This window comes from Macrotis lagotis, chromosome 4, assembly GCF_037893015.1.
Source record: "Macrotis lagotis isolate mMagLag1 chromosome 4, bilby.v1.9.chrom.fasta, whole genome shotgun sequence".
NCBI lineage: Eukaryota > Metazoa > Chordata > Mammalia > Peramelemorphia > Peramelidae > Macrotis > Macrotis lagotis.
In genome coordinates this window covers 19908546-19933266 of record NC_133661.1, presented here as the reverse complement: position 1 = coordinate 19933266, position 24721 = coordinate 19908546, and the positions used below count along the sequence as shown (strand labels likewise).

General features: G+C 40.3%; 1 protein-coding gene across 2 annotated transcripts in view; it reads right to left on the bottom strand.

Moving 5' to 3' along the window:
• The window catches only part of BICC1 (BicC family RNA binding protein 1), a 267585-nt gene that overhangs the window by 57653 nt on the left and 185211 nt on the right, over positions 1 to 24721 (bottom strand). For both annotated transcript variants that reach the window (XM_074232282.1, XM_074232284.1), the window contains exons 4-6: positions 5839 to 5918; positions 2985 to 3143; positions 1274 to 1327 (exon numbers count right to left, since the gene is read on the bottom strand). In XM_074232282.1, the coding sequence (XP_074088383.1) occupies positions 1274 to 1327; positions 2985 to 3143; positions 5839 to 5918 (293 nt within the window). The remainder of the gene's footprint in view (positions 1 to 1273; positions 1328 to 2984; positions 3144 to 5838; positions 5919 to 24721) is intronic.

Here is a 24721-nt window from a genome sequence, read left to right as displayed (position 1 = left end):
TAGAGGCAGATAACAAGTAGAGGGAAGATGCTAAAAGTCTCCAATAATCAAATCATCTCCAATCTCTGTTGGAGATTATTTATTTAAAAAACATAAATAGAAATTCTTTCATCGGGGTAAAACTGTTAGGAGTGTGAAGAATGAGACAATGGCAGCACAGGAGACAGTCCAGACACAAGGAAAGAAACCCCCGGATCGTTTAATCCAATGCAAGTGGTTGGAGAAAAGTGGGCCCTGATGGAAGGACTACTTTCAACAGGACCCTAGTGATAGAGAAAGGATTTGGGTTGACTTAGACCATAGCACAGGAAGAACAATCTCTAGACAAGCTGAGTGATTTTCTTCAAGTGCAAATCTGACTGTCACCTCCCAACTACTCAATAAACCTCAGTGACTCCCTGTTCCCTACAGGATTAAATATAAAATCACTTCTGTAGCATTTGCAGTTCTTCTCAACCTCTACATCCTGATGTTTCCTCCTACCCATATAGACTGATTCAACTCCACAGCTTGAACTTCACAAATCACAAAGGATAGAGCATCTCCAGACTCAGTGGTTTTTGTACTGCCTCTACCCATGCCCAGAATGCTCTCTCTCACTTCTATCTTCCAACTTCCATGGCTTCTTCAAGGACTCAGCTCAGATCTCACTTCTGCAGCAGACCTCTGGTCCTCCTACTTCTACCCACTCCCTCTATGCTTTCCTTCCAAGAGGCCCTTCAATTTACAATGTCTGGGACATTAATGTATATATTGTTTGCATATTGCCTCCCCATTTGGCAAGGGTATTCCTTCAATGCAGGAATCATCTTCTCATTTTTCTTTGTCTCTTCAGCAACTAGATCACTGACTGTACTTTAGAGGTCATCTACTCAATCAATCAGGAAACATTAATTATGTGCTTATGTTCCAAACAATATATCAACTACTGGAGATACAATCCCTCACAACTGAAAGATGGAGAAACTGTGTGACAGACAAGGTGATAAGATACTTGCCCTCAGCCCTTCAGTAAAATCAGAACCTTGAGGAAAAGCCCTGGTCACCCTGTCCTAGTTATAGTTTTAGTTAATATCCAAATCTGTGAAGTCATTTGAAAAAATAATAACAATTTAAAAGATGAATACAAAGCGCCTTCCCAATTCTTCCTTACTTACCAGAGGTGGCAGTAAATGATTCTGATGTAAAAAATAGATTACAACAATTCCTTACTTCTTCTAATTCTGGTAATATTGATACTGATTTACATTATTATAAGTACATAAATAGTTACCCGAATTCTAACTCGGGCAGACTCAACTCCAGCCGGCTGTCCTGCAATAGACACCTGTGAAAATCAGAAAACAGACAGTTATGTTTCCTTTAAACACAAGAAAAGACATACAGTTTTCTCCTGGATTCTCAGTGTCTAAGACAATTAACTCAAAGAAGCATGGAGTTTCACAACTGGCCTTCATCCCATCACAAGACTAGAAAAGCACATTTCATCATTTTGTGTTGGAAGTGACTTTACTCTCTTGGAGTTCAAACAGTCAAGGGCCATAATAGGCAAGACTAATCTAAACTGGACACCAGTGGGCTGCAATGAGTCATCCAAAGATGCTCTCAGGTCACCAATGAGTTGCTCACTTCATAAAACAATCACCTGGACCCACCTCATATTTCACAAAAAGTAGCATCCTTTACCTTTCAATTCATACCTAAGATCCTCCACTCCCTTGTCCTCCCATCCCAGTCAGTCCCTATGATTCTTGTGAAGATCAAAGGAGATAATAAATAGGAGAAGGCTTTAAAATTTTAAAATCACAGCATATATACATAGTGCTTTAAGGTTCAGAATGTATTATAATTCTCAGAACAACCCAAGGAGGTAGGTCATGTAGGTATCATCATTCCCATAATATAAATGAGAACAGAGACTCAGAGTTCAAATAACTTGCAGAATTATGATCACATAGACAGTTAAGTTTAAAAATCTGAATTTGAACCCAGGTCCAACTAATTCTATATCCAACAAACCTCACATATCTCTTACTACTTAAATATGAGGTACTATTGCTTGGTTATGCTCTAAAAGGGAGGCAGAATGGAGTGATGGACAAAGGGAGTCAGCAAGACCTTAGTTTAAATCCCAGACTCTGAAATGTATTAACTATTCAATCTAGGTCAAATCATGATACTTCTCTAAGCCTCAATCTACCCATCTGTATAACAGGAATAGTACTATCCCTTCCTTCTTGGCTCTACTGGAAGATTCCAGGAGTGCTTGGGATCCCCTAAAATTCAATAGAATTTCTTTGAAGATAATGACAGGGAGGATGAGGATGACATGAAAAATGGATACTATTATATCATTTTAAATTCTCAGTTGTTTCAACAGAGCACAGGTTAAAATGCCCTAAGGATAGACTTCAAAGTACCCAAGCATTTCTTATATACTTAAGTCACCAAAATAAAGCCAATGCTTTGCTTCAAAGGCCAGCTGTGGATTATAGACAGCTCTCATCCTCACTAGAATGGAGCCTGAAGGATCCCTCAAGGCAGTTTGCTTTACTGGAGTACTTACAGGGCTATCCAAACCCAACAGAAGGGACCAAATGACATTTACACCTCCAGAAGTTTTGAACTCCATTGAGAAAGAGTCTGAACCAAATCTGTAAAATGTCTGACCCAACCAAGAAATATTTCCTGAACATTTCTATCTAAATGTCCCTTGACTATACAGTGAATTTTCCATTTCCTGTCCTTTCTTCATCAGTCACAAAAACCAACAGCCAACATCCCCTCCCAAAGTCCCATCAGTCATTCCTCAGACTACTGGCCACCATGTCTCTTCTGTCTTCTTTTATCTCTCCATGGACATCCAATTTTATGGGTTTTATATATTTTTATCTCTTGTGCTTCCTCATCTCCAAAGAGACTGTGTGAGATCACCAACATTGGCCACCCCACCAAAAGTCCCAGGCAATGTTGGAGGAAATCACCTGGTTGCTTTTTTCTGCTTGGTTGTTCCTATTGGAATCTGGAAAATGTATGTGACATCCTGTTTCCTCCATCACCTTTTTAATATTGTTCCCACCTTTGCCAATTACATGAGAATGCTCAGTGTGGGAAACATCCATCTTCAAGGTGACTCGGTTGCTCTGTGTAGAAACAATGGTATTCATCAACTTGAATATATTAAAAAAAACCAGAAAATTATAATTTCTTTGAAACTCTTCTTTTCCCAATGGAAAGATAAGCAAAAAGGGACCAAAAACCCTGTTCCTTGTTGCCTATAACATCTTAGCAAAAATCACTAAAATATACATTAAACATCCCAAGAAACCCTTTCTAATTCTCCTTCTTCAGTTTGACATATTTATAAATATTTGCATGTATATGTATTTTTTCCCACAAGTGATGGACCGGGGGGGGGGGAGGGATGTTCATGCCATGATCTCTTTTCCAGATAATTTCTTTGGAAATTAGGATTTTAAATGAAGTCTGTGATAAATGTGGAAAAATGACACATGTTCCCCTTAGCAGATGTAGTAGGTGATTTAGTCAAAATAACTCAGGCCAGATGAAAATCCTGAATGAGCTGCTAAGAAGATGTGTCTGACACGCTACAAAACTTTGTCAGCAATAGAAAGTTGGAGCTAAAAATAGAGCCCCAAAGAAGGAAACAAGGCAGGGGTCTGGTAAGGTGCTTCCAAGGGCCGCCTAACCCCATCCAGATTCTATGTCACACTGGAAAATGTGTGTGTGTGTGTGTGTGTGTGTGTGTGTGTGTGTGTATATATATATATATATATATATATATATATTACAGGACTCTGATGAGGGAAGCAGGAGAGAAGAAGGAAGGTAGTACAGAAAAAAAGTAAGAGATCAACTGATCAATCAACAGCTAATATGTGCCAAGCCCCATACTAAGCTTTAAGGATACAGAGACATAAAGGAAGCAGGCCCTGCCTTCAAGAAGCCTACATTCCATCAGGGGGGATAAACATGTACATGTTGGCAATTACAGAATAAATACAAGATAAACTCTGGTTTTTGCACTAATAGCTGCTGAGGGAGAAGAGCAGAGAAATACTCAAAATGAAGGTGATACTTGAATTAAGTTTTGTAGGAAGACACAGGATTCTTAGAGGTGGGAGTGAGTAGGAACTATATTATTAGGAAAAGAGATAATATGGGTAAGTGAAGGGGAAGAGGAAAGGAGGGAGGGAGGGAAGATGAAAAAAGAAAGGAAGGAAAGGAAGAAAAGAAGTGAGAAGGGGGAAAGCAATGAGGGGAAGAAAGAGATGGAAGAAAGGAAGAAGGAAGATGGAAGAATGGAGAGGGAGGAAAGGAAAGGGAGTAGAAAGAGCAGAAATGAGGAAGAAGAGGTCAGGTAGGAAGCAAAAGACAAGAGGAAGGAGGGAAGGGCATAGGAAATAAGAAAAAAGAAAGAAAAGATGCAAGGGGAAGGGGTCAAAAGGAAAGAGGAGTAAGACAAAGGAGGAAATAAAGCAATGGAGAAAAAGAAGGTAGAGAACAGAAAGTAAGAGGCAAATAAGGAGAGCCCACACAGAGAATATAACACTATAAATACCACATGGGTTTAAACAATAATGAAAGTCAAATTACTGACATAAAAATTTAAAATCAAAGACCTGAGAAAGAGAAAATGATGGAGTAATATCTTAAGTAACTCTCAATCTAGCCATTCTAGGTAATAAATGTTACAAGATGTAAAACAATACAGCTAGCTCATTTATTTTGGGTCACTTATAAGAATATCAAAATATTTATTCTTGTGAATCATGCAGTCTTTCACAGACTAAATAAAAAGCCCAAATACTATGAAGTTTTAAGAAAAAAATCCCACCAACTTCTCCATAAACTTCCTGACTTCTGGGGTTTGGAACCTGATACCATTAAAATATTAACACAAATCACCCGGACCACTGGTACCACCTCTGAGTTCCTCAACCACAATCTTCCCTGTTCTCAACCCTTCTAATCCCTATTCCTCTGCAATCAGCTCTCCTCCGGACGGCCTCCGGATCAGCACATTCTCCAGAAACCCTGTCTTGGCTACTATTGCCATTTCTGACTGCTCTTCATCCCTGACCTAGTCTGGGTCCTAAGGCCAATAACCTTAGTTTATTCCTTATTACCCCAGAATTCCTTACTCTCTTGAATGTATTATTTGTTATTGATTATCCACCACTTCCAGCATGCCTGAAAATTTCCACTTGATCATTGGATCACATCTACAGTCAGTTTAAGCTTGAGGTTTTAACATTCAAGAGGAACTTTCCAGAATACATCCAGTGATTGAAAAACAGCTAAGGAGATAGTTGGGGCTGGAGGTATTAGTCTATTACCAATATGACCCTGTGGAAATCACTTCATGTTCCTAGGTCTCAGTTTCTTTATAAAATACTACGGTTGGTCTCTGAGGTCCCTTCCAACTCAAGAGCAATGCTGTGCTCTCAATAAGCCATTCTCACAGATGTCATAGTAAGTAAATCTAATGGAGTTCCCCTTAGCAGGATGCCACGTGACAGGCAGTGATCCAGTGAATGCAGTCATAAGGAACTGGGTTCAAATTCTATCACTGTATGATTTGATCCTTCCCCTCCCTAATCCTCAGCCTGTTCATTAGGAAAATGGGAAAAAATAAGTACAGAATTCAAAGAAGGTTGTATTTGGAAGGAAGAGGTACATCCATTAAAATACAGTCTCTTTTCTCTGATTTGTCTTTCTCACGCAAGTTTTTTCCCAAAAAGAAATAGAGCTCTCCCAAAGAAACCACCTTCCCCCCGCCCCAACCCCAGGGTTAGAGCAAGGACTTGGACTTACTTTGGTGTCCAAGACAGACATTATTTTTTCCTTGGCTTCCTTAACATTTTCCTTCTTTCCAGAGACTTTAATATGAGGATCTACAAGAAAAAGAAAAAGGAAATGACATGTGGAAACCTCCCCTCAACTCTTAGATTCTGATTATCAATTTTATTGAGGCCTTTTGTTTTCATAGTCCTTATTTCCTCACTGTCATACTCTACTCCACCCTCCAATCCAGCCCTCATACCAAAGGAAAACAACAAAAGAATATTGATCTCCTGAGAGAAGAGAAATTTGTTCTGCTGTTGATTTCCCCTCAACCAAAATGGTGCTAATCCAATTAATTAAACACAGATATTTCTAATAGAAGTAAACATGTTCTGATGCTGATCGAGATGAGCAGAACCAGAAGAATATTTTACACCCTAACAGAAACATGGGGGTGGTGATCAACCCTAATGGATTTGCTCATCCCATCAGTACAACAACCAAGGACAATTCTGGGCTGTCTGCAATGGAGAATATCATCTGTATCCAGAGAAGGAATTATGGACTTTGAACAAAGACCAAAGACTATTACCATCAAATTAGGGGGGAAAGCATTATTTTATAATGTAATTTTACTATCTGATACTTTATGTTTCTTCCTTAAGGATATGATTTCTCTCTCATCATATTCAACTGAGATCAATGTATAACATGGAAAAACTGTAAAGACTAACAGACTGCCTTCTGTGGGGAGTGGGGAGAGGGAAGCAAGAATGGGGGAAAAATTATAAAACTCAAAATAAATAAAATCTTTCTTTTAAAAAAAGAAGTAAACCTGTTCTTCACAAGATTGTAATATGTTGTATCCCTGCTGCATGAAACAGGAATTTGGTCAGCCCCCAAAAACCTCCTTCTCTACCACTAATTTCCCTCTATTCTGGAAAGTCACTTAATCATTTACTTTCATTTGGTTTCTATGTAAAATAGTCACATGAAATATACAAGTACTATCATATCAAGCTGGTGTAATTTTCTTAGGCTAAAGTCCAGATAAGTTAGTGGTCAACACACTAGTAATGGTGGAAGGCTAACATACTGAATTGGGCCAATATAAACCTAGAAATGGTTCCAACCTTCATTCTGATGCTTCAAGAATCAGTGTCTTGAATGTTCAAGGTGTTTCTAACACCAATGTAGATCCCACCCCATCCCTCTGGAAGAGAGGCTCTAAATGATTTTGGGGTATACCAACCCTCTGTCATATGGTGGCACTCCATTCCCTCCTGCTGTGCTTCTGACTCTTGACTTTGCCCCACCCATGTCTCTCCTGGCATCTCACCCTGGAACTTCCCCTGAGCCTGAACCTCTAGACTGAACATTTCTCCACCAAGATGATCTTATCCAGAAACATCCATCCTCCCCCTGCCTAAGGGATATCCCTCCACATGCCAGTCCCTTTCTAGCACTGGCAAGTTTCTCCCAGGGCCTTAATTTAGCAGAAGTCTCCACAACTCAGTTTGGCCTAGCTGGTCATATGTTCCATTAGGCATTGTTCCCAAAGATCCAGATCATCTCCGTGTTATATGGTAAGTGGTCTTGGTTGTGAAGGGGTATTTGTCTGATTTTTTATTTTGTTTGTGTGTGTGTGTGTGTGTGTGTGTGTGTATACACTAAAGATGTATGCTAAACTAAAGATGTATGATTTCACTGAGGGAAGGGACTCCCAATATCAAACTCTCTCCTGTTTGACTTTGTAGATAAGTCTTGAGAGTAGACTAAGATATGTGGATATTAAATTACTTGCCTAGCGTCAGACAACTGGTAAGAACCAGAGGCAACACAGAAGCCTAGATCTTCCTGATTTCTAAGTCCAATAGTCCGTGGTATATTTTGTCACATATGCATAGGTGGAAAAGATAGAGACCCTGAGAGAACTGCATCCACACAACTGTGTACATGAAGATGACAGGATCATGTCACTCAAAGGGTAGTCTGACACTCTCTCGAGATGATACAAGAATTCTCCTAATAAACAATGAGTACATCCATGTTAATCCTAACACAATAGCTATCTAGATCAAGACTGACAAAGGTTTCCAAGGGGAGATTCTTAAGTCACCAACCACCATTATTTTAAATCAATGGTTTCCAAATCTTCCAATCAATCATTCGACCAATGAACAAACCTTAGGAAGTTCTTTTTTATGGGCCAGACATTGTTCTAAGGACTGGTGATACAAGAAAAGGCAAAAAAAAGAGTTCCAGTTCTGGAGGGGCTCACATCTTTAACAGCAAACCTAGGTCATGCTCTAAGGAAACAGCCACATTGGGCAAAGAAGTGGAGAATGATCAAGAGATCATCCTGGGAAGTCTTCCAGTTGCTGCCACAGTGACACAGCCAGGATATCTCCAGATTTGTTTTACAGGAGGCAGAAGGTCATAAATAAGCACATCCAGGTAATGGGGGAGCATATAGATGCAGCAAACTCAAGACTCTACTGAAGCCAATGAGCAGAGGCTAGGTCTGGGTGGGTCCTTCAATGCCCTTCTCTCCAACTTAACATCTTAAAAGTATCTTCTATACACAAATAAATGAGTTAGAAGCTCATGAACCTACTAATATTAATAAAACATGTGCCCACATGGATTGAGGAGATAGAGCAAGAGGGAATGGGAGGTAAAATTTTAACTATGATATTTTATGTAGCTCTTGGGTTCACTGAGGCTCTTTCCAAGATAACCTCTCCTGAGAAACTGACAGGTAGGTAAGAAGACAGACATCACTGGGAGAGGGCACTATGTGTCTCTATGTATGTATGAATATAGATATATGTAAATAAATGTAGATGTATGTAGATATTTGCTCAGATATACATATAAGGCAATATAACGGGCAGGTCAAGCAAAAGCTCTCTCTTAGATTTTACCCATCTTGGGGTCTGTGGTCTCAGGAAGTTTTAGGGCAAAGAGAACTAGAATAAGAGTCAATAGATTGAAATTCTAGTCCAGGCCCTACCCTTGGTCTTGTGAGTGAATTTAGACAAGTCACTGTCTCAGTTTATACACCTATAAAATGAGATTGGACAGGTAGGTGACCTAGTGAATAGAAAGCCAGGTCTTAATTCAGTAAGACCTGAGTTCAAATCCATCTCAAAGATGTATTAGCAGGGCAACTAGGTGGTGCAGTGGAGTTAGGAGGACCTTAGTTCAAATCCAACCCCAGATACTTATTAATTAATTACCTAGCTGTGTGACCTTGGGCAAGTCACTTAACCCCCCACATAACCTTGCAAAAACCAAACAAATAAAACATGTCGCTTCACCCTGTTTGACTTATTTTCTCATCTATAAAATAGACTGAAGAAGGAAATGGCAAACCACACCAGTATCTCTGCCAAGAAAAACCCATATGGGATCACAAAGAGTCAGACATGATTGACAAGAATGAATGAACAACAACAAAATGAGAATGACACTATTCACTCATCAGCCAGTTGTGAAACTCCCTAAGTTCCAGGAACTATTGGAGGTTCTGGGAATGCCAAGACAAACCTCAAACAGAGCCCCTCCCCTCATAGAGCTTACATTCTACTGGGACTGTACCATCTGGGACACTGAGAAAATGAAATGAGACAAAATATGGCAAAGCAATCTGCAAAGCTTCCAGAAAGCCTCCTGGCACTGGGAGTCAGTCCCCAGAAGCTTCCCAAACTTCCACTGATCTTTGAGACCAAACTGTCTCCCCCCAATACACATAAAGTGAAGATCCATATCAGTCTTTCCATCTCCATCAACTCCCACAAGAATTATCTCAAAAACGCTGACAAAACATCCAGTTTGTTTGTCCAACAGGACAAGCATCCATGAAAATTGGACAGTGGACAGATACACCGGTATTCTATTGGGGAGAGCCCCAAGCTGCCCTGACTCTGGCCTTCAAGTCCATTTAAAGTTCCAGGAGGCCTGCCTTGCTGGGAACCCACTGCTCCATCCAGGAGGGCTAACAACAGACACGATCTCCAGGGCCAGGGCAGCTCCTAAGTCTGGGCTCCAGAGCTCCATTCTCTGTACCCAGATGGTCCATGTCCAGGGAGGGGGTGCATCTATGAGATAGAGTCACTGGGCTTCCCACTCTTTGAACATGAAGCCTTCCCCAAGCCTACCCATCTCCAGTGCCTTCCCCCTCAAAATGGCAGAGTATTTTTTCAAAATCTCCTTTGTCTTTACACATATTTGTGCATGTCCTCCCCAGGACAGGATGAGGACAGGGATGGTTTCATTGTTGTATTTTGTAATCTCAGTTCTTAGCAGAGCGCTTGCTGGATGAGTGACTAGCTCAGAACCAGAAGAGACCCTCAGATCATCTAAGGCACAGTGTTGCTTTCGCAGATGGGGAAACTGAAGCCTGAAAAAGGCTAGTGGTGAAAATGTTGCAAAAAGCAAAAGGCTAGTCATCTAGTAGGTGATGCTAGAGGATAAGGGGGAGAGTCAGAAAGACATGAGTTCAAATCCACCTTCCATCACTTCCTAGCAGTGTGACCATGGGCAAGTCACTTCACCTCTGCCTCAGTTGCCTCTACTGTAGAAAGGAGATCATAACAGTATCTGCCTCCCAGGGTTGTTACGAACATTAACTGAGACAATGTTTTTATATTTTTGTACTTAAAGATTTTATTTATTTTGAGTTTTGCAATTTTTTTCCCCCTAATCTTACTTCCCTCCCCCACCCCACCCCCATAGAAGGCAATTTGCCAGTCTTTACTTTGTTTCCATGGTATACATTGATCTAAATTGAGTGTGAGGAGAGAGAAATCATATCCTTAAGGAAGAAACATAAAATATAAGAGCAAGATCAGACAATAAGATAGCAGTTTTGTCCCCTAAATTAAAGGTGATAGTCCTGTTGGTCTTTGTTCAAACTCCACAGTTCTTTCTCTGGATACAGATGGGATTCTCCATTGCAGACAGCCCCAAATGAGACAATATTTTTAAAGCACCTAGCCTGGAAACTGTTGCTGTTCAGTTGTTTTTGGTCACTCTTTGTGGCAAAGATTCTGTTGTGGTTTTAGCCATTTCCTTCTCCGACACACTTGACAGATGGGGAACCTGAGGCAAACAGGGTGAAGTGACTCGTCTAGGGTCACACAGTTACTAAGTGCAGGAACACCGGAGAGGAGTCTTCTTGACTCCAGGGCCAGCACTATGTCGCCACCTCGCGGTTCCTTTAGGTCACTGCATCACTGAGAGCTAACATTACTATTTTTATTATGTCATTTTCTGCCTCAGTTTCCTCAGTTGCGAGATGGGATTAATAATAGCACCAACTTCACAGAGTTGTAAGGAACAAATGAGATCATTACTAATGACAACTAGCATGTATACAGCATTTTAAAGTTGGCAAAGGTACAGAGTGCCATATTCATTCCCTTCCTTTCCCAAAGCACTTTGCACATATTTTAAATGCTCTATTGGACCCCATCGAGCTCTAGGAAGTTAGAAAACCTTGACCATGTACAGAAATATTAATTATTAATATACCCATAGGAACATAGGAGGTAAGGAGCACATGCAGAATTGGAACCCATGACTTCTGGCTTACCTCCCATGGGCTCTTAGGGTAACACTAGTTGTTCATCATCACATACTGATCATTCGCAAACCAAATTAAAACTTTCATGACATGGACCAGATTCCCACAGGATAAAAAGTTATGGAGGAGACCAACAACATCATTTCTTCTGCAACACAGGAGAGAACAAAAGACTTCTCTGATAAGACCAGGGGTCTACATTTAGAGATGAAAGGACCATCGGAGTTCATTTATCTCAACCCCTCATTTTATAGATGAGGAAAATAGAGGCTCAGAATAAAGTGACTTGCCCAAGTTCACACAGCTACTCATTGCCAGAGCTGGCTCAGATCATATCAAATCTTAAATGTCCTTCAATAGAATAGTGCCAAACTTTTGGTATAGTAAAACAATGGATTTGGGATCAAAGGATCTGGGTTCAAAATTCAGCTCCTTGGACAAGCCACTTCATTGTGAGCCTCAATGGCCTCATCTACAAAATTAGAGGGTTGTTACTACATTATAATTTCTAAGGTGTTCATCCCTTAGCTAGACATACCAAAGCCATATATCCCAAATTTTGAAACACAAAAGATGCTCTATCCCTCTGTAAAAGGGGGAAGTCTGAATCAGATTTGTATTCAGGTCTTAGCTAGATATACCAAAACTATACGTCCCAAATTCTAAATCCACGAATGTAAAAACACAAATGATACTCTGTCCCTCTGTAAAAAGGGGAAAGACTGAATTGGATCCGGAGAACATAAAACAAAAAATCATCCAGTGGGAAAATGGGGGCGCAACTGAAAAGGGTGATTTCTTTCAAAGGAGAATATCGCCACCTAGTGGCCATCATGATGAATGGTCACTAACACAGCCTGGTCCACACCCAAATGATGGCCAACCTCAAACCTCACTTTTCCAACTCCCAAATACCACAGCCACTGGCCTCCAGCTTCTAGATTAGGGTCACCCATCCAACTAGCTGAGGGTTACCGATCACCACGATTAGGGATAAACCTAAAAAACCAGCCTTTCCAAGTTCAGCCACAGCAGTTTAGAAAGAAGAGGGAAAAGATGATGACAATTTGCAAACCAAATTAAAAGTTTCATGACACTTGCTTCAAAGATAAAGGATTTACTTTCCGAATTGACTGAGCTGTGCTTTCTCTGTGAGCGGCATCCACTGGAAATTCAAACTTGTCTATCCATCCCAACCAAAGAGCTGAATTGGACCACAAACGTTTTGAAAAGATCTGATGAGTTATAAGCAAAGACTGCCCAGCTTCCTAACAGTTCTAATAACCATGGAGAGAAGGGAAAGGTGACCCTCTGAACCCTTCTAAAGGAGAAGAAGGCCAGCAGGAAAAGACTTCATCTCAGAAGTATGGAATTGCAGGCACACACATGGAGAGGAGTGACGTGCTAGACCCTTACATAACCAAACCAGAGACATCTTATGTAATCTCATGTGTCAGCAAGCCCTTTTGTTTCCCTTATCTTGGACCAGACACTACACTGTTGGGACAAATCAATCATTCCTTTATGAATGTTTATTGTGTGGTGAGGGAGGAACATACAAAGAATGAGAGGCAGATGGGCAAAGTGACATAAGCAGGCTCCAGAAGAGGTGAAAACTGACCAGTAACACAACTATGGTGTGTTCACCAGGAAATCAACCTATGAAGATTCTAAGTCTGTAGAGTAAAGAGACTGCGATACCCAATAATATCACTGAATCACAGGTCTTGCCCATGGAAAAGTTGTCCTTTAATGAGTCACCAAAAGGAAAAAGGATCTACTATAGAGAGTGATCCCATCTAGTCTTGTTCATACAGCCGAAATGAATATTCATGTGTGAGTGGATGCATGTTTGAGTACATATGTGTGTATCTGAGAACATGTGTGTGCATGTGTCTAGGTATATTTAAGTGTGTGTGTGAGTAAATGTGTGGCTGTGGCTGTTTCTATGTGTGTCTATGCATGCATCCTTGTGGATGCACACATGTGTGTGCCTATGTGCATATGTGTCTGACTGTGTCTAAGTCAATGCATGCCTGCAAGTTTGGACAGTGTCTAAGTTTGTGTGCTTGTATCTGAGAGTAGGTCTGTGTGTGTGTATGTCTAAGTGTGAATGCTCGTGTGTGTGTGTGTGTGTGTGTGTGTGTGTGTGTAAGTATGTGTCTGTATGGGGAAAAGGGGAGGCATGCACACTCTTGGGAAACTGGGAAGTATTTTCTTTTATCAGATCTTTATCAGATCAACGTTGCCCATTTGACTGGATGGCTAAAGGAATTTGGATTTCAGATGAGCCATACTCATCAAAAGCAAAGGTTCCTATTTGGGGGCTTTGAGTCAGTTTAGACGATATAGGAAAGTAACATGTGCGTGCGCTCACACACATCATATTTGCACTTGTATGAGCAAGATCTGGCAGGCTACATCTTGAGGCTAGAAGCCCAGATGCCTGGAATTTGTTCCCTTTTGGTTGCTAATTATGGGAAACTTTTCTGTGCTTCACTTCCTAATTATGTTGACGGAGAACAGATAGGAATCAGATTTTCAACAAGTGGTGCCCAAAACCGTCATTCAGGACCCTCTACAGTTAAGCCAAACAAATGTGATCCCTCATCCAGGGGATCAGCTGAAGACAGCAATTATCCCTCCCGAGTCTTCCTCTCCAGGTGAAACATTCCCCTGACCTTCTGTTGTTCCTCCTATGACATGAACTCAAGGACCTTTTAAGGAAAGAGGGTTGATTTATGACCCCATATATTTATTTACTTCCCCTTACTTTCTGCAACAGTGGAGGGAACAGGCAAATTGATGAGATTTCAGATCCAATTAAAGAATACAGTGAACATAGGATGGATGGATTCAAGGATGAATGCTTCCATCAGTGTGATCATTGATGTGGACTTGACAAATGATCTTTGAGAATCGCTGTGGCCAAAAACTAGATCTCACCAGGTGGCCGGTCTGGTGATGAGCCCCTCCAAACTCACAGGGGCTGGTCCTTGGTTCACAGCCAGAGAACCCCACTAGGCTGCTGCCCTGTCTCTTCGGCCTGTTGGCACATTCCAAAACACATGGTCTGATGTCTCAGTCTTCAAGAATGCAGGCTTGTAAGGAGGCACCAAATGGAGGCTTTGATGGATTACAAATGAAAAACACATTTACATATCACATGAGCACCAGGTATCTAGGGGGCTAGACTTGGAATCAGAAAGTCCTCAGGTCAAATTCTGCCTCAGCTAGTTCCTGTGTGATCATAGGCAAGTCACAGCCTCTATTTCCTCAATTTCTTCATCATTAAAACAGAGTTACTATTACTATCTACTTCCCAGGATTATGAAAAGTCATATATAAAGAACTTTGCAAATTTCAAATAGCTATATAAATACTAATTATCATCATCATTATTGTTATTATTATAGTGCCTTTTTTTTACAGGACAGGCTAGTGAAGAAACCCCTTCTACCAAGGTGGATCAACACCTGCAGTGAAAGTTAGAATCATATGTGATGATCAAAAGTTAAATGACTTGACCAGGATCATATGGTAGGTGTGTCAAGAACAAGGTCTTTCTAAATCCAGGGTGAGTCCTCTAAATGTGATGCTAAGATGCCTCCATCAGGAGCAAATGCATTTTCCAAAAAAAAATTATTCTAGTGCTCAAAACCTTTTCTGAGCTCCTTCTATAATGCCACATTTTGGAAAAGATATTAATAGAAACCTATAGAGGAATGTTAAGCAGGACATGAAAGACTTTGATTCTTAAGGAGAAGAAGGTCTAGTCTAAGGAACTGGAAGTCAGTCATTGTTATCGTCATCGTCATCATCATCATCTGTACCACCATCAGCAGCATCATAGCTGCATTTATGGAGCATTTTAATTTTGGCAAAACATTTAAAAAATATTATACTCTTTGTCCCCTACAAGACTCCCAGTTTATGGAGAAGAGATTAGATTTGGTCAGCTTGATCCTCCAGGAAAAGCATAAAGTCTGACCTTTTTTACAGATACATGACCTCAGTGAAAACACAGAGGTAGGTAAATGGTATAGAAGATAGAACGCTAGCCCTAGAGTCAGGAAGACTGAAATTCCATCTACTAGCTGGAAGACCCTGGGCAAGTCACTTAATCTGCTTGCCTCAATTTTTCAACTTTAAAATGGGGAAGAAAAACAACAGCCACCTCCCATGGATCAAATGAGTTGATTTTGTAAAGTGCTTAGCCCAGTATGTTATCCAGCATTTACATACCCTTCATTGATGTGTGCATTTCTTCCAGTAGACCCACCACAACTCATCAATATTTTCTCATCATCTGTGATTTTCAACCATAAATCCTAGTTAGATAGGTCCAGATAGTCTCAGTCAACAATCTATCTCACTTCTTTAAAGACACTCTGACTGCAAGTCTAAGGTTCTCTTCTGCTCTTCCCCCTCACGCCCATTGCCCTTTCCTCTCAGCACACTGGGCACTTAGGAAGTTCTCGAGTATATTTGTAACTCCCAAACCAAACACCCAAAACTTCTGCCACCTCCAACTATCATTGTTTCATATCACGGAGATAAGAGAAAAAAAACCAAGTGGGGACATAGCACCCTTCAGTAAGCAAACAAGAAGCTGTGGCAAATTTAAAAGGACAACTGTGTGCCTTTAAAAAAGTAGAAGGGAAAAAATCTGTGGTTTTTAAATGGACTCCTTTAACAGGAGGTTCTAATGAGATCCACCTTGCCTCTTATAAGATCCTAAAAACCTATACATTCTCATAAGTGTAGTTCTTATGTGTTCTTACCTTCTGTGTGCTATAGTAACAAGGTAGGAACCTAAAAGAAAGTTACTTCCTTGTGGATTATGGTAACTGATGAGGAGGAGGAGGAGGGTGGTGGTGGTGGTGGTGGTGGTGGTGGAAATGATGATGATAACTTCTATAGCCCTTTACAAATATTATCTCATTTGATCCTCACAACAACCTTGGGAGATCAATGTTATCATTATCTCCATTTTACAGATAAGGAAATTGAGGCAAAGGGAGATGAAGTGACTATTGTCTGGGGTAGGATTTGAACTTAGGTCTTCTGTGTTGTATATAGTGTGTTGCAGTGAAACTTTCTCACTGGCTTTATATTCAAAGGATCGTTAGTTATAATCCTGATTCAGTTTCATATTATCTATGCATGTCAATGCAAAGTCACAACTTCTGAGACTCAGTTTCCTTATTTGTTCAGTGAGAAGGTTGGAACAAATGGGATCTAAGGTCCTTGCTAGTTCTAAATTTATGAACCTAGGATTTCCCAGTGCCTAGCCTAGGTCTGGCACAGAGGGTAGGTGTTAAGTGAGACTCCCTAAACAACATTTATTAAGTGCCAACTGTGTACAAAGTATCTGAACTAGGTTCTTCCTCCTGTTCGTTTCCTTGCACCTTACACTTCCATGCACTTGTAGGATACTCTGGGTACTCTGCACCAACACCAGCCACCCTTTTCCAACTCTGTTCTTGATTTTTCAAAGATCATTGCCAAAGATCTTCCCAGGTCATAATGTCCAACAGTTCTTTGAAGAATCTGGCTTTGGGTTCATCTGGTCCTGGTGGTGGAACCATAGCGAATGATGCACTTGCAGTGATGTATACTCCTGCCCCTTGAATTCCAAACCAGTGCCTCTACTATTAAACCATGAAGGCCCTCAGTGCACATTTACTATCCTCATGATGAGAGAGCATCTTGTGCCAGTCCTGTTGGGAGCCTGCTCAGACTCAGATTTGTTCATGGGACCAGAAGATCTTAACAGCAGTCTTGAAAAGGGTCTTGAAAACCATCAAATCCAAAACCTTTACTTTATAGAGGGGAAACTGAATCCCAATAAGTTAAAGGAAATTCCAAAAGGGGGCATTTAGAACCAGAAGGGTCACTTCCAAGGCCACTAAATCCAATAACTCTCCCCTTATTTTAACAGATAAGAAATCTAAAGCCCAGAGAGGATAAATTATTGGCTGAAGTTACCCCGGTTGTAAGCATCAGAGAAGAGATTTGATCCCAAGACTTTGAATGTCCAAGTCTTTCCACTGTATCATCCTGCTAACTGAGACTGTGATCACTGTACTTTTAAATGGGCAACTCAGCAGTTATCATCATGAAAGAATATTCCTTCCAAAGTCTTCCTGGCTATAACCCATGGTAGATTATGACCCAAATGAGATTGCCCCTCCAAGAAAATCAACTTCTCTTTGTCAAGAGCTTTACAGAAGTCTGATACTTCCCCCCTTTCAGCATCTGAAAAATAGGAGGATGGAAAAGACTATACATTTACTAAGAGACGGAAGGTTGGCCAGCTCATTAAACCAACCTGGAAATAATTCCAAAAGAATGAAAAAAGATACAACCAAAAGCAAATGCACGGTCCACTTATTTTGTCGCCAGTAATATGGATTCCAGACTTTTTCAGGGAATGCTTCTTCCCAGCAAGGTTTCCAAGAGAAGAGGGTTAAGTTCCCATTCTAAAATGGATTGGAGTCAGGAGAGAGGAAAGAATTTGGGAGGGGGATTGAAGCAGCCAAAGGTTTGCCTTCTTCTTCAACTCTGGGGCTAATCTTCATTTCCAGTAAAAGACTGGCAAACATCCTGCCTAGAAAACCACAAGTCTTTTCTTTCTTTGCTGATAGCCCTTCAAACACTGGTCTGTTGACCAATAGAAGGCCAGAAACAAAAATAAGCCTTATTTACCTTACTTTTAAAACATGAAAGAAAAATCACCCCCCCCCCCTCAGAAACCAAGAGAGGACCCTGAGAAGAGGGAAGACAGAAGGACATACCGGCCTGGAATTGAGAAAGTGACCTCGTCTACAAGCAATGTTTCCACAACCCTGATGTGTTCATGGGACTCAGAACCTTCCTTCTGTATAGGGGCAAGAAATGGAGCATTCAGAGATTAAAAGGCCTAAGTAAGGCCCTTCAAACCAAAGATTTGCCACCCAGTCCTTAAGAGGCAGCTGGCTCATTTGACCTACCTGGTAAAGGGAGATGAATAAGGACATCTAAAAACTGAAATTGAAACACTCCGGGAGTCCAGATCCTGTGCAACTCAGACACCTGCTAGCCAAGTGACTTTGGGAAAGTCTCTCTGAGGTTCAACCATCTCATCTATAAAATGGGGATAACAATAATAAAAGGTGGTACAACAATTTGAGTGCTTCTGGATTTAGGGGATTTGGGTTCAAATCATTTTATGGGGTGACCTTGGCCAAGACACTTCTTCTATGGTCTCAGTGACCTCATCTATAAAATGAAGATAATAATTCAATATGGTATGGAAGAATGAGTGATACTGGTTTTGGAGTCATGGGATTGGGTTTCAATTCCCTTCTCCCACCTGTGGCAATCTTGGCAAATTATTTGCCCTCTTCAGGCTTCTATTTCTTTCTCTGTCAAAAAAAATGATAATACTTGCACTATCTACCTTATGGGAGTGTACAGAAGAAAGTACTGTTTAGACCTTAATACCCTAATCAAAAGGACTCATTGTTATTTTTCAGGATCCACATTGAATGAAGTCAGAACAAATGTGGACAAAGCTGACTCTACCCATCCTGGCACATGGAAGTCTGGAGGTCAGAGGCCCACAGTTCAATTCTTATTTCTGTTACTTCATAAACTCTGGTCTCTGGGTTTGAGTCTTTTATATCTGCAAAATGAAAAAATGGAGTCAAAGGCCCCCAAGTGACTTCTGATTCAAAGTCATTGATTACAGAATTGAATGAACTGGTTAGAAAGGAGTTCTCCGTTTGAGGAACCCCAACGTTCACTTTAGAAGGTGGCAGAGTCTTGTCAGAGCTTGGTGACCATGAATTATTTGGAAATGCAGAGGGAAAGAGGGAAAGTTGGGTCCAAGGAGGATGGCCAGAGGGGTTGGCAAAATTACAAAGAACTTAGTATATAAAGGCTTAACAGAGAAGTTGTAAGAGTCTGTTGTATGGAAGGCACTGCTGCTAGGTGGCAGAGATACAAAGTACCTGCCCCCAGGAACAGAGTCAAAGTAAGAAGGAAAGGGAGTGAGGCAAAGGGAATGGGGGAGGGTGATGGGACCATCAGGTGCCTGTTCTCTTGGAGAGTTAAGAGTCTCTTTGAGAATATGAAGTATTTGTTTAATCAGCAAAAGTCCAGAAAAGATGTGATGAAAAAGAAGTATGGAAGACATGCACCCAGCATTTCATACAGAATCTAGGTGATAACAGATAAAATAAACAGGAGCCTCCTCATGAAAAGAGTATGAGATTTAAACAAAGACAAACTACCTTATCTCCTGGAGCATAAACCTCCTTATCTTCAGTCCTATAAGCCAAATCAAATTAGCAACCAAAGTGTTGCTATCTAGGAAGGCAAATGGAGAAAAGCTTCGAAGTCAAAAGTTGAAGTTATCTTGGGGAGTTAGATCATTAGAAACACAGTCAACAGACCGGAGACTTGAAAATGTAGGCTCAATTACTAAACCCCGTCAGGTGTGGCCCCATGATCTTATTTTCCATTGATATACAGGAGGATTATGAAGAAAACTGGGGTAGCTGGGTGCACAAGGGATAGAGCATTGGGCCTGAAATTAAGAAGACATTTTTTTTTAGTTTTTACAAGGCAATGTGATTAAATGTCTTGCCCAAGGCCACACAGGTAATTATTAAGTGTCTGAGGCCAGATTTGAACTCCGGTACTCCTAACTCCAGGGCCGGTGCGCCACCTAACCACCCCAAGAAGACACATTTTTGTTAGTTCAAATCCTGTCTCAGACATTTACTGGTTGTTACCCTAGGCAAGTAACTTCCCCTCCCCCCTTTACCTCTGTTTCCTCATCTGCAAACTGAATTGGAGAAGAAAATGATAAACCACTCCAGTATCTTTGCCAAGAAAACCCTCAAAATGTGTCTTAAAAAAAAAGAAGTAAGAAATAACAGAAACCGCTCAATAGCAACAACAAAGAAAGACTGAGATAGGAAAGCTTTGGGTCAGAATAAGTTTGTAAAGAATAAATTTGTTGCTGTCAGGAGGAAATGTGTATATCAATTAGAAATGGTCAAGTTTTATAGCAAAGAGGAATGAAGCAACTTAAATGGTTGACATTTATGCTGGGTGCCTTGGAAAGTGTATGCACCCAGATAAGCCACCTGAAATGGGAAGTTCTGGATCTAATCAAAATTTAGTCAGAGGAGATGAAGGATCAGAGTTATAAGAAGGGGCTGGAATCATCTAATCTGACCCATCCCAACACAAATCCATCTTCCCCCTCTATAAACATCCTTGTTGGATTGGAATCCAGTCCCTGCTTAAAGACTTCCATTAAGGAAGAAAACAAGACTTAGAAAACAGATAAATAAAAAATTAGCAAATATCAATCAATATGTTGGGTGGAAAAATCTGATAATATATAAAATGTTTCACACTTGTACATCTCTCCTTCATCTCCATCCCTGAAAAGGGGGAAAGTGTCTTCCCATATCATTTCATATCTTTTGGGGACTAACATTAATTTTAATGTAACATTAATTTTTTGTTATTTTGTGCTAATACTTTCAAATTGCATTGTAATCATCAATTGGCATTAGTAGCTGGGGAACAAAGAAGTGCTTCCTGTAGTAGGGGATCCTTGAGCTCTGCCCTGAGGGAAACCAAGACTTCGAAAAGATAGAAGTGTGGAGGAAGAGCATGTCAGAAGTATGTCAAAAGGCAAAGAGAAAAGGAATCCCTCTTATCCCAATCTTCCTATGTTTTTATGTCTTCTTTCTATTCAGTGTTTCCTGTGGCATGGTAAATAGTCTACTCCAGTAATGTAACACAATTTCTTTAGTGAAATGGGTCATAGATAGCTCCTTTGTTTCTAGTACTTTGCTACAATAGAAAGCACTATTTTGGTCAACATAGAGAGACTTTCTTCTCAATCCATCAATTAATTTGTATTCTTCTAGGAGGAATCCTGACAATCAGTGCTGTCCAAATGAGAGAGGTAGCCTTGGAAGATGGCAACTTCTGCCTCTTCAAAGTCTGAATGACCACTTGTTGGGTAATAGCTGGGTTTATTTGTAGGAGAAGATGACCACCGATCCCTCTTCCAATTCCATTAGTTTGTGACTTTGTGGATTGTTGTCATAATATTTTCTTTGTTATGAGGGAGGGTTCTCTAAAAGAAGTGATTATAATTTAGAAAACAAAGTAAAAAAATGGCATCACCAAAACCTTCTCAAAGACTTATGTATATTCAATGTTGCCTTTGGAAAGGACATTTTTTTTAAACTAAATAAATTTGGAATGGAAGTGATGGATAAGCCAATTTATCATCTGCATGATTTCAAGTTCTTTTTCCCCATCTGCTTCCTAGGGATGAGAGAAAAGAGTTAAAAAGTCCTTGTGAAGATTTATGTATATAATGATTTAGTATACCGGAAAAGGGGGGTAAGGAAAGGACATCATTTCTTACACATTTTATAGAAAGGCTTAGTGAAAACACTCAGTGTGTCTCTCTTCAGCTAACCTTTTCCAGCAACTCCATCAGAGCCAAGTATCCTTGTCCTCTGTTCCAAGGGATTTATAACTTTTAGAAAAAACAAAATTTAAATAGTCTAGTAGTTACAGATAACATAAACTGTCCAATTTTTTTTTTTGCTAGCAATTATGTACATTGTCCTGCAGCTTGCCGGACTCCAGGATCTGCCGGCTGGACATTTATCTGGGGGCAGTAAGTGTGGATGAAAGGCCTTTCCTAATGGTGATTTTGGTCAACATTAAAAACAGCCACTTAGGTTTGTTATGAGAAAAGCTAAGAGCTGGCACAGCCACATGTCTTGGGAGGCTTTTCTCCAAACCCCACAGAAAGCAAACAAAAGTCCTGATCTCAGGCAAAGGCCAAATGATGGAGCTCCCAGGCTCCTGGGGCCTGACAGAGGCTTCAGAAACAGCTTCCCAGCATCCTTTACTCCCAAAAGAGTAAGTTCATCCTGTTTCCTCTACCCCCCATACACACACACACCCTCAAAAATGGACTCAAAGTAAAATTGCCATTTCTTAATGTGTCAACTTAAAAATAACATTATTAACAGGTTCTGACTCTCCTTAGAAGGGAAGATCATCAAATATTTTTTCAATTTATATTTTATTTTTCCAATTACATGTGATGAAAGTTTTTTTCAACATTCATCCACATGCGTATGCATATTTTTAAGTTACGTAATTTCCTTGCACCCTCCCTTCCCACTCCCTTCCCCTCAACAACAAACAATCAAGAGAAGTTTATACATACACATTTATGTTTAACATATTTACAAATTACTCATTTTTGGTATGAGGAATTAGGATTAAGGAAAAGAAAGAAAACCAGGAGATAGGAAAGAAATACATAAAAATAATTTTAAGTGAATGTAATGTTCTGAAGGGTTGTTTTGTTTTTCAAAATATATTTTTAAACTAATCACTATGTAACAGGAACTAGAGATATATAGACAAAAATGAAACATTTGCTCCAGGAGCTTCCAGATTAATGGGATAGACAGCATATATAAATAGGCAAATACAAAGCAGATACAAGGTCAGGTCACTTTGAACAAATTTTCATTAGGATAGAGAACCAAGAAGATATTCCTGTAGAAGGGGATGCTTGAGCTAAGTCCTGAAAGAAACCAATACTTCCAAAAGACTGAATTGTGAAGGACAGAAATGTGGACAAAGGCAAGGAGAAAAGGAATCCCTCTGGGCTATCAACCAGAGAACTAGAAACAGGCAATGGCTGTGTCCAAAGGGAGTAGTAGATTCAGGGATGGATAGTACTGGAAGGGATCTTTGAGGTTACATAGTGACAGGATTCCAGAGTTGGAAATGATGCCTGAGAGCATCAATTAACTGATTAATAATTAAACAATTAACATGCTTATATTAAGCACCTGTTTTGTGCTCTTTTGGGCACTAGGTGTAAAGACAAAAGGCAAGTCATCCCTCTCAAAAGTAGTCATTCAATTTTTGTTTAAAGATTTTTCCCAGGGCAGTTAGGTGTTTCAGTAGATAGAGCATCAGCCCTGGAATCAGGAGGACCTGGTTCAAATCTGATGTCAGACACTTAATAATTACTTAGCTGTGTGACCTTGGGCAAGTCACTTAACCCCAATGCCTTGCAAAAACAAAAAAGACTTTTCCTGAGTGGGAAGCTACATGGTGCTGATGAATTCCATTCCATTCTGGGAAAGTCCCAATTATTTCCTTACATTGAGCTGAAATTCATCCCTTTGCACTTTCTACCCACTGGTTCTGACATCTGGAGCCAATCAGAATATGTTTAAATCAAGTTGAAGAAGCCAGTCAATTGGGGATTTGAAAACTGACTGTTGTGTTTCTCTGTTTCATGCCCCTCCTCATCTTCACTTCCTGGCTTCCCTATCTTATCTTCCTTCAAGTTCCAATTAAAATCCTCCTACAGGCCTCTCCCAACTCCTTTTAATTCTAAATCCCCCTCTCTCCTTTAATTATTTCCTATTTCTTCTATCAATAGCATGTTTGCATATATCTGCTTGTATGTTGTCTCCATTATTAGATTACAAACTCTTTATGAGCAAGGATTGTTTTTTGCTTTTCTCTGTATCCCCAAGACTTACCAGGGTCTGGCATATAGGGGATGCTTAAGAAATGTTCATGGACTGACATTTTACAGATGAGGAAGCTTCGCCTTGTCAAGAAAGGGGTCACATACAGCACTTAGTAGCAAAGTTGGAATTCAAACCTAAATCCTCTGGCCCTGATCTACAACTCTTTCCCCCTAAACCCCACTTCATCCCTAAGGAGTGTATCCTTGAACAAGCCCTTAACCTCTCTGGGTCTCAGTTTCCTTATCAAAAAGGACTGGACTAGAAGGACCCTGGAGCACCTTCTAGCTCCAAATCTGTGATCTGCTAAGGTCTCATCCATCATTCAAGTAGCATTAATAATGATCATTGTAAGCATGAGTCCACTCTGCCCCTTCCCAGCACCAGTGAGTGTTTTGAACAGCCATCCCTTAGGGAAGAATAAAGTCATTCAGTCCAACCCAATCTACAATGTAAAGCACCTAGTATGTGTCTACTGTGTGCAAAGCACTTTGTTAGGTCTGGTGATACAAAACCAAAAATAAGATTGCTGAAATAGCTATTATTACAAAGTGACTTAAATGAGTCCCTGTCTCTAGATCACTGTCCAATGACAAAGCACCTTATGGAGACCCACTAAGTACTGGGTGAGGGGCATGTGCTCAAAAGGATGATGGGAAGGGCAAAGTGAAGAAAGATCTCAGGAAGACAGGTTCAAATCCCAGTTCTTCCAAACCGAAAAAGTCTG